This window comes from Epinephelus lanceolatus, chromosome 10 (assembly GCF_041903045.1).
Source record: "Epinephelus lanceolatus isolate andai-2023 chromosome 10, ASM4190304v1, whole genome shotgun sequence".
Classification (NCBI taxonomy): domain Eukaryota; kingdom Metazoa; phylum Chordata; class Actinopteri; order Perciformes; family Serranidae; genus Epinephelus; species Epinephelus lanceolatus.
In genome coordinates, this window is record NC_135743.1 from 17172337 (window position 1) to 17187500 (window position 15164).

Here is a 15164-nt window from a genome sequence, read left to right on the forward strand (position 1 = left end):
GAAAAGACAGATGATAAGAGAAGTTAATATAGACATGTTTCAGATTTTTCCATACCAAAATTTGTTGATACTACACAAGCATTATTTTAACTCCTTCCTAACATTAAAAAAAAGCAGCAGATGAATTAAAGTCTTACTTACTCAGCACCTCCAACTTAGCAGTTCCTTGAATCTGTCCGGCTCCATACGGGATGATGATTAACTCGTATTCTCCGCTGTCTTTTTCAGTCAGGTTTCTAAGCACCAGAGATCCAGTAGATTTATCCAGGGTGATCCTGTTCTCATAGCCTGCTCCCACTACATCTGCACTGGTTGATGTTATTATATTGGTGGTACCATTGAAGCTCCAGGTCAATGCCAGAAATGGTTGCGCTGTTGGTTTCACGGTTGTTGTGAAGGTCACACTCTCTCCTTTTACTCCACTAAGTAGATCGACGGGGAGCACTCCGGCTCCATAGCAAAGACTTGCTGAAATGTGAACATAGTGAGCCAACAATTCACAACCTGTAGTTGTCTAGAAGATGAATTTAAAAAAAAAAAACATCAATATTTTTCTTACCTGAGGAGAGGAATACAAGTATGGCTGTTGTGAGAAACATGTAGTTCATGGTGGATTACTCAGTTTGGTCCTCTTCTAACGTTATCTGAGCCTGAGTTTGAGCAACAGCGGAATAGGTGTCTGTAGATTACCTGCAATAAATGAACTGTGTCATCAAGATGTTCACAGGCTTGGCACACTTAATTATTAATTAACCCTTTGTTGTTGTGGCTCTCCAAGCTTGCATAACAAGCTAATTAAAAGCAACTGCATGTTCTCAGCCCCAGAAATTATGATCATTATTAATTGTTACCCCAGAGTTAGTTTACTAACTAAGTGAGAGTCTACAGCTGTGCTGTTGCAGTAACTGTTAACATATATAACATATAATTATAAACTTTTTTCAGCATTTTTTTAAACAAAGTTACTAAGTACTTTTCATGGTTCAACCAGGATAGAAACTGTTCAGAAGTGAGAAAAAAATTAGGCAATTAAAAATTAAACAAAAATGAACCAGAGTGGCAGTTTGGCCACAGTTGTAAACATGTCCTTTACGCCATGAAACGGTCGCAATTCTGCTCCAGTGCTACCTGATGAGGTTCAAGCAACAAGAGTATGTAGTTAGATTCAGGAAAAACATCATGGTTTGGCATTAAATAAGTATGTCATGAGACATACGACACACCACATATGTCACTAGGGTAGCATGCTGCACGTACTAGCATACTAGTGTACGTTGTTAGCAATAGAAGTCAGCTGTGACTTTGGGATGCAAATACTGGTCTCTAGGGTAAAAGTCCTGTGTTTATCCAGCACACATCCACCCCCCTCCCATCCACCATTTAGGGGCTTCTTGGATATTTGTACAATATTGCACAGACTTTGTCGCTTTTTATGCCACGTGATGTCGCTTCCTCCTCTACTCCTGTAATGATTGTTTTGGCCACTAGATGGCACTAACCCCCCCCCCCCTTGAAAGGTCTCCTTAATGAGTCATATTAAGAGGATAATAAACTGGGGAACATTGGACCTTGGGAACAAAGTCATGCCCTCGAGGAAAAGTTAAAAGATCAACAAAGTTATCAGAATTTATCCTGAGGGGACAGATATGTATATACCAAATGTCTTGGCAGTTAACCCAGTAGTTGTTCAGTCTGTGGACCAAAGTGGTGACTGACCAACAGTCTAACTCAAGCTAAAAAGACCTGTTGCTCATTCATCGTTCTACCTTCACAGAGAGTTAAACATTCAGGAAGGCATCCTGAATGGAAATCACGTCACCACCACTTTGCTCAACATCTATTATCCACCAGGCTGCCAGAGCAACTAGTTACACCACAGGAGGGCAGCATACTGCAACGTTTGGTATGAAAGTGCTCTGCAGTGACTTTATTCTGGCATTTTGTGACTCATCCCTTTAGTGGAGTTTGAACTTTGTCCTGTAATTACAGCTGCCATAGGACAGCATTCATAAAGAGGGCTGTCAAAGTCTGCTGATTAGCTTTTACTTGTCCATGAAGTCAAGTCAACAATCAAGCTTAAACTCCACAGACACAACTTCATTAATCGTCAATATTTATTTTTTGTTGTATTTATTGTTTGTTGCCTATAAATGTGAGAAAGTCAAATGTATCAAGTAAACAATAAGAGGATATATACCCAGCTTTATTAATATACTGTCAGATTTAAGCCTCATTTCCACAGATGCCAGTGTGTGACCATTATATTGTACCATTATATTTAAATATTGTTACATATTCCGTTGCTGGTACAATCAAATGACAAAAGGGTGCAATATTCCAAACTACTTTAATAACATTATTTTGATGTATCTTGTTTTGCATATCATCTGCATGTCTTATTCCGACCCCGAATGTTTCCATTGTTTGCAGTTTTGAGGTTGGATACAACAGGAGACCAGGAGAGTAAAAACAAACTTGACACAACATGTGATAAATCATTGAGTTCTTAGATAGCGGTGGTTAATGTTGAGCCCTGCACTATTTTATTATTGTTAAATTGTTATAAGTAATTTATTCTCAGCATTAAAAGAAATGCAACATGTAAAACATTTGCTCACCATGTACGTGAATGAAATGAATACAAAATATAAATACTGTAAATATAAACACTGAATACGCTACATTGTCATTAAAGAGCCACATTTCTGAGCTCCAGAGATCCAACAGAAATGAAGATGATGATCCTGCCTTCATACTCTGGTGCAGTGCAGTTTTTAACATTGAAAAGAGTTATATTTTTATCCCTGAATTTCCAGCCCATTGATAGAAATGTAAGAGCAACTCTGAGCACTAGGAAGCATTGTTAATACTAACCCCTGGAGTCAGTTTGGCAAGCTTTTTAGTTGCATAAATTACTTAATTTATTTATTCTTTTATTTTTTTATAGATATTACTCATGTAATTTGTATGCAAAATTGGTCTGCCCAACCAGCAAACAAAAACTTCTACACGCAGCAACACTGCAAAAGTAGCCCAATTGCCCAGGGGAAACTGCGGACCTTGCAACCCTGACTCAGAACACAAAAGATTCTGCAGCAGACAGTGCAGTCAGCTGTTTACTCCAACTCTTCAGCAAGTTGGTTTATTCAAGGGCTGTACCCCACTCAAAATTATACTAGCTTAATCAGATTTGGCTGTTTAATACGAGTATTCAATCCTTTTTTCCTCAGCTGAACAACAGCAGCTGGCATTTTTCAGATGGGAAAAGAAAGGCTTTGGTAGACACATGACCTTTTTAAAGTAACACCAGTGAGTGTCCAGCCAATAAAAATGTGGTCGGACAAAAGCATAACGACCAAACAGTTGACCAAACGAACTTTACAGCCTTAGTTGTCACATTGAGAATGGTTGCTCACGCTTGTCCTCCTGTCCACTCATAGTTATCAACATGAATCCCAATTAGTATGACTTTATTAAAAGTAAATTAATTCATTAAAGGCACATTGTTTGTTTTTATGAACAGCCAAATGGTGTGTTGCTTTAAATGCTGCTGCCCTAAGGAACCATGGGGAACCTTTTTGTAAAGGATGGTCCTGTTTATCCTATGATGAAGGAGATAAGAAAGGAAGCAATGAAGCACCTTGCCTTAGCATTTAGGAATTTTGACCAGCTCTTATCATGGCTGCCACTTAGATACTTCCAGGTCATGTCATTCACTAAGGAACCTTATTAAGCAAAAAACACTATTCAACCGCAGCCCCAGTCTTGCACTGTATATGGAATGATGTCATATTTTTGTGGATATTTAAATGCCATGCACTGAGTTTATGCACAGCTCCTATTCTCTCACACACTGGTGGGCGACCCTACCATACAAGGTGCCACTGGCTACTCCATTAACACATTTACACTTATCTAGATTAACACACCATCACAGACACAATTTAGGATTCAGTATCTTGCCTAAAGACACTTCGACCTGCGGACTGGAGGAGTTGGAGATGATTTCACCTAAATACAACATATTAATTAATCCCCATTAATTTGGTTAAAAAAGTTATTGTAGACTTAAAGAAGAGATGTCGATAATATTTTTAATTTAAACAATCTACTAGAGGAATAAAATTCATGTGTATTAAATTAGAGCCATATAAAGTGGCCCTGAGGGTCAAAACACAACATTTCACAAAACAAAACAGCATTTCAGACAGCTAAACAACATTTCCCAAACACGTCAACATTTTAGTAAACAAAACTTTTCAGAGAACAAAACAACATTTTGGAAATTTCAATAAATTAGTGGAGTGTCACCTTTTAATTTTGGAAATACAGTAGTTGTAGCAGCAGGCAGCTCTGTAGCAGCGCCGCAGCAGCAATGCTATCTGTGTGAACACTGCACTTGTGTGAGCTGCAGCAGTTCTGCAAGGTAGCTGTCAGGTGCTGCTTACACAGGCAGTGTGGCCTGGGCATTAGTAATACAAAAAAACTAAACAAGCTTGTGAAAAGCTCATCAAGTTGGCTTTTTGTAATTTTCAAAGCTTTACTAAGAAATATTTTACATGTAAACATTTAACGTTGTTGAGGCAATAATATGTATACAATATAATATATAACATTTCATATAATAGGTAGAGTGATAATTCAACTCCTGTTACGTGGCACTACATTGTTCAAAAAGACATTTAAAAAGAATACAAAGAATGAAAACAGTACCACTGGACATACATTAACATTTTCTTCAGGCTGATTATGATGTTTCTGTTTTGCTCCTTTTCTGATCTTCTGCTGGATAAGAAGTGAAAAGAGGAAAAAGTCACTGCTTTGATCAACTGTATGTTGTAATGAGAGGTCAGTAAATGTTTTATAGTAATTTCTTCAGATAAATGACGATAAAAATATTTTTTACAGAAATCTCGTTACTTCTCCCTTCAAAATACATGTGTCCCTTTTCACTAAATCAGAATAGTAACTTTTAAAACTCACCTGTAAAGGTAAAGAATATCCTTGATTTTATTTGTTCACATCTCCTACCCTTATTTTTTCCAGGTTTTCATACATGTGTTCTTCTTTTTTTTTCAATTCTAAAAAAAAAAAAAAAAGTTTCGTTACATTTGATTATGCATATGTATATTTGTGTAATTGTAGTTTATTCTGCATTCAATCTATGTTGTAATATACAGTATATAAGTGTAGGGTGAAGTTAGATCAGAGAAATACTGACCTTGATCATCAGAAGGTGGTGGAGCTTTGTTTTTTATTCTAAATATTAGAGACAAAGAATTGTTAAAATGTGGCCATGTAAACAGATGTAAATCAATAGTAAATTCAAAGGGTAACCCAAATGTTATGTTTGGGTATATTTGGATAGTATTTTATTTTAAAACAATTAGAAAATACATTTCTAAACTTGAATATAAATTGCTAACTGGCAGTTAATGCAGTAACAATGCAAAATAACACAGGCCATCACAGCTAAGTTTTCTGTGGCTATGATGGATTTCCAATATTTGCGACTGAACGATTGATACTGATGCTGACATTGATATTTTCTTCACTCAGTATTTGGTGCACGAGTAATATTTATTTTATGGACATTTTAGATTTGTTTCCAGTGAGAAATTGTTGAGTTTATATAGTGACTTTGCTGTAGTGTGTGTGTGGGTGTGTGTGTATGTTTGTGTATAAAATGTAAGCATTATAGCTCTTTTTTGCTGGTTTCTGCATTATGCGATGCTCCTCGGTCAGATATGTGACTAATTCTTTTATTTTATTTAAATATGAAACGATAAACATTGTTACTTTTACTACATTAATTTGCATGTTATTTGTCATTACCAAAAGCTAAAAAACTATTTTAATAGGTTGCTGGTTACTAATAATGTCTGTCCTATCTGTGTTATCTTGTTGTAAAGTCCTGCCACATTGAATTTGTAATTTAATAGTAGAGTTAAACTTGATGGCTGCATTGGAGAACAGCAGCAATGTTTGTGTGGGGAATGGTGCTGAACTCTCATGATTTTATATATTGTGTTTTATGTTTTTAGCAGATGTCAAGTGTATGTTTTACAAATTGCAGATGGGATATATGACTTCAGTCAAAAGATTATTTTTTGCTTTAATGCCTGATAAGAACTAGTGTGTTTTAATTGATTAATTTATTGAACTGATTTAATGTCTATTAAGTGCTTTAATATGGTATAATTTCATTAACTCTGCCTGGCATAAGCCTAGAGGGGCCTGCGTGTGTGCCTGTGTGGGTGTTTGTGTGTAACTGGAACAATCAACGTAATATTTTGTGTCTACATTAATGACTTGAGGATCTTGCGTAGTTGCAGTGATTCAAAATGGTTGAGAAACCTGTTTTATTGACTTTTTTATACCTTCACTGATTGCTGACTCCTCATTTCTCTTAACTGGCTGGTAGGGCCCACAAGTTTCTGAATATTATCTCAGCTAACAAGCCTTAAAGTCTGTTGCAGACCACTTTTTGGCCTCCGTTGTGACTCAAAAAACTCAAAAAAGTTTGGTCTTACTTTGGATTGGAGCATTTGCAGATTAATTCCATAGCCAACATGTTATTATCTACTAAAGTCCAGCACATTACAGGATGACTTTTTCCCCAACTGTTGGGGAGCCGGGAGGGACAATTCCACAGGGTGCAGCTGCATCATGTACCTGCTGCCATGGCTGTGGCCTTTTGTTCTGTTTACCACATGGTGTACCATATCAGGTACATTTCAGAAGTGGAGCATTTTGCTTCCCCAATTTTCTAGATATGGAGATTTTCTTGATTTGATATTTGTTCTTCCACCCTAATTCAGTAAGTAAGTTAAGTCGACCATGAAATGACAACGCAATCAGCTGGACATTAACTGCATACACCGATCAGCCAAAACATCAAAACCACCGACAGATGAAGTGAATAACATCGATCATTTCATTACAATGCAATGTTCTGCTGGGAAACCTGGCATTCACGTGGATGTCTCTTTACGCACACCACCCTCCTTAACGTAGTCATAAACCAAGTACCCCTGCTCATTGCAACAGTACCCCCGATGGCAGTAGCCCCTCAGCAAGGCAGTGCACCATGCCCAACTGCAGAAACCACTCAGGAATGGTCCAAGGAACGTGACAAAGGGCTTTAGACATCAATCTAGCTTTCAGATTTCCCAGATCCCAATCTGATTGAGTATCTGTAGGACAAACCAGTACCTCAAGGTCCTTTGTCCGGGCTTGACGGGTCACATCTATGTAGGAGCCTCTGACCTGTCAAGGCATGGAGACAAGACCTCTGGGGGTGTCCTGTGTTGTCTGGCACCAAGGCGTTGTCAACGAATCCTTTGATTCCTGTGGGTTGTGAGGCACCAGCATGCCCAATGGATGTTCAATCGGATTGGGATCTGGGGAATTTGGAAGCCAGGTTGACACCTTGAGTTCTTTGTCAAGTCCCTGGTGCCATTCCTGGGCAGTTTTTGTGGTGTGGCATGACAAATTGTCCTGCCTGGGGGGTGCACTTCCATTAGGGAGTGCAGTTGCCATGAGGGGGATGTACTTGGTCTGTAATGGTGTTTTGGTGGGTGGAGCATGTCAAGTGGCATCTACATGGATGCCAGGACCCCAGGTTCCTCAGAAGAACATTGCACTGTAACAAAATCATCAGTTATTCACTTCATCCATCAGTGGTTTTAATGTATTAGCTGATCATTGTATTTGACAAGGTAGCAGATTTAACCCATCTGAAAAAGTCTCGGCATCACAGATCAAAAAACTAAACCAACAAAAAGTGGTTTGACTAAGACTGCAGAAATCTGTGAAAAACAGAAGCTTATCAAATTAAAAACACAGACGACCTGACAGTCCTGTGCTTCGCCTCCAAAAGTGGGAAACACTAAAATTATACAGAAGAACACTCAGAACTAAATAGGAACAACATGCGCAGCACCAACTTGATTTAATTGAAGAGTCCATTGACACAAATAATCGGAGTGAAATGGAGTATTAAAGTAAGAATAGTGTTAAAAGTCAGTAACCTCGTAATACATGGTTAAAAAAAGGGGAGACTTACTTATTTTTATAAATAAAGTATCCTCCAACAGCTGCTGCAGAAACAACCACTAAAACTGAGATAACTATTCCAGCGATGGCGCCAGGTGAAAGACCTCCAGACATCCCTTCTGAAACAAAACAGAACAAAAACAAACATTAGTAATTCGCCCCACAATATTAGCTTTTTATAAACTCACAAACACAATCACAAGTGATAAAATAAGTTTTTCATGGTGAATACAAAATATTTTTACGTATATGCAGTACCAACACAGTCACATGATTATATACAGTAGACTTCATTACACCAGAGAAAGAGATGAGCACATGGTAAAGCCTGGACTGTAATAAAAGTTCAGGGAATTGCTAATATAATATAGGCAAGGCATTAGGGTTCAACAAGGATATATTTTTTGGTTCTGATGCATTAATGTTTAAAACTTTCAATCCTAAGTCTGAAGACCTGGACCTAAGGACCTGACCAAGGCTGCACTGAAGCAACAAACACTGGAGAATAGGCTACTCTATTAAATGGACAGAGAAATTCCCTCGAGACAGGGACAGTGTCAAAAAGATTAAAGGGTTTGTTATTTCAGACCTATTTACTTATTTGTAAAAAAATAAATGCATAAATATTAAAGAACAGCTTGAATGCAGGGTTTTTTCATAATGCATGGCAGAGCTTTTCAGTTGTCAAGCATATGCATTGGATTGATTTTTATAACTTGAAATGTGCACTGTGCAGCTGATTTATCTAAGAAAACAGAATAATCTGATCAGCACTCAGTAATGGCAAACACTCAATATAAAACGAATTTGTACGGGATTGAGGGCAAAAATAATTGATAGGGGCATCCCTATATAACATACGAAAAAAAACTTTGATGATTTACTTTTAAATGTGTGTGTTGCTTTGTATCATTCTGTATCCTTGCGGCGCAGCACATCTTAACTGGTAATAGAAAGACAAGTCTGTACGGCATGGTGTGATTCAGCACAGCCACAAGAGGCAATTGAAAAGGGGTGTTTGTCCTTCAGGCCTATAACACTGTGGGTTGATTGTGATATTTAAGACAATCAACAAAATGTGCATCAACACCATCCTGGTACCTTTTACAGACAATTCATGATCTGCAGACAACTTTCTCCTGGACACTTTATTCATAGCTTCACAGGTGTAGGTGCCACTGTCTGAGGATTTAGTATTGTCTTTGGTGAACACAGCAGAATTGTGTATCTCTGTCCCATTCAGTATCCAGGTGTAAGTGGCAGATGGTCTGGACTCAGCAGAGCAGGTTAAAGTGAAGGTCTCTGTCAGATGTATCTCACTTGGACCTGTGATTTGAACTTTTTCTGGTCCATCTGAAAAACAGATATTTGTTATGTATTATTATTATATTAAAGGATATACAAAAATTTTAAACTCTTAAGTTACAGACCGAAAAACAAGACATTTCAGTAGCACACTGTTACTTATGGCACTTCATCATTTTTAATACACTGCTTAAAAAACAAGGGCAACAAGGGCACACTGAAATCAGATCCTGCAGAGCAAATTATTCAAACTGAAAATCTTTAACGATGTACATTGTATAATTTGTTGAGAACAAAATGACCTAACAACGGTCAATGGAAACCAAAATCATCAACCCACTGAGGGCTGGATTCAAAATCACTCTGAAAATCAAAGTAAAAAATTGAAGTCACAGGCTGATCTAACTTATGTGAATTTTATCACAGCAACTCATAATGTGACTCAGTATTGTGTGTGGCCCCCACATGCCTGTATGCACACCCAACAACGTCTGGGCATGCTCCTGATGAGTCGGCGGATACTGTCCAGGGGGATCTCCTCCCAGACCTGGATCAGGGCATCAGTGAGCTCCTGGACAGTCTGTGGTGGTACTTGGCAGCGCCGGCTGCACTGACACGTAACGTTCCATAGGTGCTCAATTGGATTTAGGTCAGGGTAAAGAGAGGGCCAGTCAATGGCATCAATGCCTTTGTCATTCCAGGAACTGCCTACACACTCTGGCCACATGAGGCCGGGCATTGTCCTGCACCAGGAGGAACCCAGGGCCCACTGCACCAGGAGGAACCCAGGGCCCACTGCACCAGGAGGAACCCAGAGCCCACTGCACCAGGAGGAACCCAGAGCCCACTGCACCAGGAGGAACCCAGGGCCCACTGCACCAGGAGGAACCTAGGGCCCACTGCACCAGGAGGAACCCAGGGTCCACTGCACCAGGAGGAACCCAGGGCCCACTGCACCAGGAGGAACCCAGGGCCCACTGCACCAGGAGGAACCCAGGGACTGCTGCACCAGCGTAAGGTCTGACAGTCACTCTGAGGATTTCATCCCGTTACCTAACAACAGTCAGGGTACCGTTGGCTATAATAGGGAGGTCTGTGTGACCCTCCAAGGATATGTCTCCCCAGACCATCACTGACCCACTGCCAAACCGCTCATGCTGGATGATGTTACAAGCAGCATAACGTTCACCACGGCATCTCCAGACTCTTTCACGTCTGTCACATGTGCTCAGTGTTGTTCCTGCTCTCATCTGTGAAGAGAACAGGGTGCCAATGGTGGACCTGCCAATTCTGGTGTTCTGTGATGAATGCCAATCGAGCTGCACAGTGCTGGGCTGTGAACACAGGTCCCCCTCATGCCACCCTCATGGAGTCTGTTTCTGACAGTTTGGACAGAAACATGCACACCAGTAGCCTGATGGAGGTAATTTTGTAGGGCTCTGGCAGTGCTCCTCCTGTTCCTCCTCACACAAAGGAGCAGATATCGGTCCTGCTGCTGGGTTGATGCCCTTCTACGGCCCTGTCCAGCTCTCCTCATGTAACGGCCAGTCTCCTGATATCTCCTCCATGCTCTTGAGACTGTGCTGGGAGACACAGCAAACCTTCTTGCAACCTCATGTATGGATGTGCCATTCTGGAGGAGCTGGACTACCCATGCAACCTGATTGGGCTGCAGGTACTGCCTCATGCTACCAGTAGTGACAAGGACACTAACAGAACACAAAACTAGAGAAGAATCAGTCAGGAAGGATAAGGAGAGAGCAACTGTCTGTGGCCACCACATGTAAAACCATTCCTTATTTGGGGGTTGTCTTGCTTTTGCCTCTCCATTGCACCTGCTGTCACTTTCATTTGCACCAAAGCAGGTGAAACTGATTCAAAGTCACTTGTGCTTCCTAAATGGACAGATTGATATCCCTGAAGTTTAACTGACTTGGTGTTATGATGTGACCACTAATTTTTTTCAACCAGTGTAGTAAATGTACAGTCCACATCCATTAAGTATTGCGCTTAAGTATTGCGCTTAATCATTGCTGACGAGGTTGCTGACTGTACAGGAATATTCTACACTGTCTTTTCTATTCAGGCTGTCAAAGACAACACTCTGTTCTTGTCGTAAAGTTTTATATTGTCAGACAGGATCAGATCTGAGCCATCCTTCATCCTCTTTCTGCTAAAGACAGAGCTATCAGCTTATTACATCAGGATGATGTCTGACCCTTCACTGTAATATTCTTGTGACAGAGATATTGTCACATTAATATTTGCAGGGCCATCTATGTTGAGCAGCACATGGGAAATAAAAAAAATCACCAAAAAATACAGTTGGCTACTTGCAGATAATGCTTGGTGATGTAAATCTGAGCTCAGCGTGAAGCCTTATAATACCTTCAACTTTAAAAACATGCATGCATATAGTGCAGGATAAATAGTATGCACTTATAAGTCAGTAACTCACAGCTGATGAAGAGGTTTACTGGATTACTGATGCCAGCGCTTAAAGGATTGGACACACGACACCTGAATGGTCCCTGGTCGTAGCGGGTCACGTTAAATATAGTGAGAGTGGCGCCTCCATCAGTGAGCTGAACTCTGTCACTTTCTGTAACCTCAGAGCTGCCGTTCAGCCAGAAGAAAGAGAGGAAGGATCCAGAGGCGGAGCAGGACAGATGGACAGAGCTGTTGAACTCCACCAAGTCTGTGCTGCTGGCTGTTGCTATTACATTGGACACTGGTACTGTGGGTGAAAAACACAGTAGTTCTGTACTGGCCACCTCTCTGGCCTAAGAAAAGGAGATGGCTCAGTAGAGAGCAGCAATGTAAAGAGAAGGAATTAATCCTACAGTATTTTAATGATACTATGATGAGTAATGAGGCTCAATGCATGTTCAAGGTTTGTATGTGTGTTGGACATTTACTTGTGGACACAAAAAAATTGATTATCTATGATCATGTAGTTATTATTATTTTTTCAACTTTAAGTTGTCTCTGTATGAGAAGCATCTTGAGTGCATATGTATGTACAGCAGTATTGTTCCTTTTTGTTTAATAAAACTGTTTTAATAAAGTTTTATATGACACTATCACAGGTACATTCAGGTAGTGGGCAAAAAAGGTTTGCTAATTTAAAGTAGCTTGATTTAAAGAATAATCAAAAGGGGAAAGCTGTACTAAACATACTGTACATTCTAAATCCAAATGCCTCTAGTTCACAATAAAAAATTATCTTTTTGAATTATGTTACTACCATGTAAACCTGTTCATTTCTACTTACCCAGCACAGTTACAGCTGCAGGTGGAGCTGATTCATATCTCAGAGTTTTGCTGTTAAAGGCCTGACAGCTGTAGCTGCCACTCTGACTCTCCTGAATGTCCATCAGTATGAGATAACTTCCAGTATCAGACAGCAGGACTTCATTCAGAAACCAGTGAAACAGGGCAGGAGGTCTAGAGACAGCTGAGCACTTCAGGATGATGGCTGACCCTTCTGTATAGTATTCTTGTGATGGAGATATTGTCAAGTTAATGTTGTCTGGGCCGTCTGAATGTAGGGAAAAACAAGAGCAAATAAGACAAAGGTCAACATGATATAATAAAAAATAAAAAGGCATATGGCCTGTAGCTTGACTCATTATTAGGCATTATAACTTACTAGTATGCACAACTGCATTATCATACGTCAAGTTCGTCAAGTCACCAGTAATGCAATCTGGAAATCCATCGGTTTAAAAAAAAAAAAAATAATAATAATAATAATTTTTTCTTCCTTTACCTCTGGAGGCACCATAGACATATATACATAGACGCCGCATTGACTGCCGCTACCTATTGGAGCCGACGTCCTAGCCGGCCGCCATCTTGGATGGGTCTCGCTTCGCCTCCACAGTGCATTCACTTCTATTGAGGAAGGAGCTGTATGCACAAGTAAAATAGAATAACTCACTGAATTTTCAACTGATTTTCACGCGGTTTGGTTTGTTACAAACGGCGCACATGTAGTTATGATACAGGATGCTTTCGTACATTAAAAATGTGGGATTTCATGCTTTAATACTTTCTGCAGATAGCAACAGCATGTTATTTAGGTCACAACATAGTTATTTTATTCACTTCAACCCCAGAGTGGGATATATATATATATATATATATATGTATATGTATATATATATATATATATATATATATATATATAATGTATATGTATATATATATATATATATATATATACAGTACAGGCCAAAAGTTTGGACACACCTTCTCATTCAATGCATTTTCTTTATTTTCATGACTATTTACATTGTAGATTCTCACTGAAGGCATCAAAACTATGAATGAACACGTGGAGTTATGTACTTAACAAAAAAAGGTGAAATAACTGAAAACATGTTTTATATTCTAGTTTCTTCAAAATAGCCACCCTTTGCTCTGATTACTGCTTTGCACACTCTTGGCATTCTCTCCATGAGCTTCAAGAGGTAGTCACCTGAAATGGTTTCCACTTCACAGGTGTGCCTTATCAGGGTTAATTAGTGGAATTTCTTGCTTTATCAATGGGGTTGGGACCATCAGTTGTGTTGTGCAGAAGTCAGGTTAATACACAGCCGACAGCCCTATTGGACAACTGTTAAAATTCATATTATGGCAAGAACCAATCAGCTAACTAAAGAAAAACCAGTGGCCATCATTACTTTAAGAAATGAAGGTCAGTCAGTCCGGAAAATTGCAAAAACTTTAAATGTGTCCCCAAGTGGAGTCGCAAAAACCATCAAGCGCTACAACGAAACTGGCACACATGAGGACCGACCCAGGAAAGGAAGACCAAGAGTCACCTCTGCTTCTGAGGATAAGTTCATCCGAGTCACCAGCCTCAGAAATGGCAAGTTAACAGCAGCTCAGATCAGAGACCAGATGAATGCCACACAGAGTTCTAGCAGGAGACCCATCTCTAGAACAACTGTTAAGAGGAGACTGCGCCAATCAGGCCTTCATGGTCAAATAGCTGCTAGGAAACCACTGCTAAGGAGAGGCAACAAGCAGAAGAGATTTGTTTGGGCCAAGAAACACAAGGAATGGACATTAGACCAGTGGAAATCTGTGCTTTGGTCTGATGAGTCCAAATTTGAGATCTTTGGTTCCAAGCGCCGTGTCTTTGTGAGACGCAGAAAAGGTGAACGGATGGATTCCACATGCCTGGTTCCCACTGTGAAGCATGGAGGAGGAGGTGTGATGGTGTGGGGGTGTTTTGCTGGTGACACTGTTGGGGATTTATTCAAAATTGAAGGCACACTGAACCAGCATGGCTACCACAGCATCCTGCAGCGACATGCCATCCCATCCGGTTTGCGTTTAGTTGGACGATCATTTATTTTTCAACAGGACAATGACCCCAAACACACCTCCAGGCTGTGTAAGGGCTATTTGACCAAGAAGGAGAGTGATGGAGTGCTGCGGCAGATGACCTGGCCTCCACAGTCACCGGACCTGAACCCAATCCAGATGGTTTGGGGTGAGCTGGACCGCAGAGTGAAGGCAAAGGGGCCAACAAGTGCTAAACACCTCTGGGAACTCCTTCAAGACTGTTGGAAAACCATTTCAGGTGACTACCTCTTGAAGCTCATGGAGAGAATGCCAAGAGTGTGCAAAGCAGTAATCAGAGCAAAGGGTGGCTATTTTGAAGAAACTAGAATATAAAACATGTTTTCAGTTATTTCACCTTTTTTTGTTAAGTACATAACTCCACATGTGTTCATTCATAGTTTTGATGCCTTCAGTGAGAATCTACAATGTAAATAGTCATGAAA

At 39.9% G+C, this 15164-nt stretch overlaps 2 protein-coding genes across 6 annotated transcripts in view; both read right to left on the reverse strand.

The window, feature by feature from the left end:
- The window catches only part of LOC144464416 (hemicentin-1-like), a 25626-nt gene extending 24938 nt beyond the window's left edge, over positions 1–688 (reverse strand). Inside the window, exons 1-2 of the mRNA XM_078171213.1 lie at positions 560–688; positions 142–468 (exon numbers count right to left, since the gene is read on the reverse strand). Coding sequence (XP_078027339.1) covers positions 142–468; positions 560–608 — 376 coding nt within the window. The 5' untranslated portion in view covers positions 609–688. The remainder of the gene's footprint in view (positions 1–141; positions 469–559) is intronic.
- Positions 609–15164, reverse strand: part of LOC117259838 (cell adhesion molecule CEACAM5-like) — a 21585-nt gene continuing 7029 nt past the window's right edge. The window contains exons 4-11 of one of the 5 annotated variants that reach the window (XR_013492193.1): positions 12638–12904; positions 11822–12100; positions 9160–9411; positions 8069–8177; positions 5222–5259; positions 4984–5081; positions 4726–4785; positions 609–690 (exon numbers count right to left, since the gene is read on the reverse strand). Coding sequence is in view for 3 of the 5 variants with exons in the window: in XM_078171694.1 (XP_078027820.1) it covers positions 5011–5081; positions 5222–5259; positions 8069–8177; positions 9160–9411; positions 11822–12100; positions 12638–12904 (1016 nt within the window). In the remaining 2 variants the exon portion in view is untranslated. Of the gene's footprint in view, positions 691–4080; positions 4786–4983; positions 5082–5221; positions 5260–8068; positions 8178–8942; positions 9412–11821; positions 12101–12637; positions 12905–15164 lie in introns of those variants that run through there. The other 4 variants (XM_078171695.1, XM_078171694.1, XM_078171693.1 and 1 more) reach the window with 4 other exon arrangements.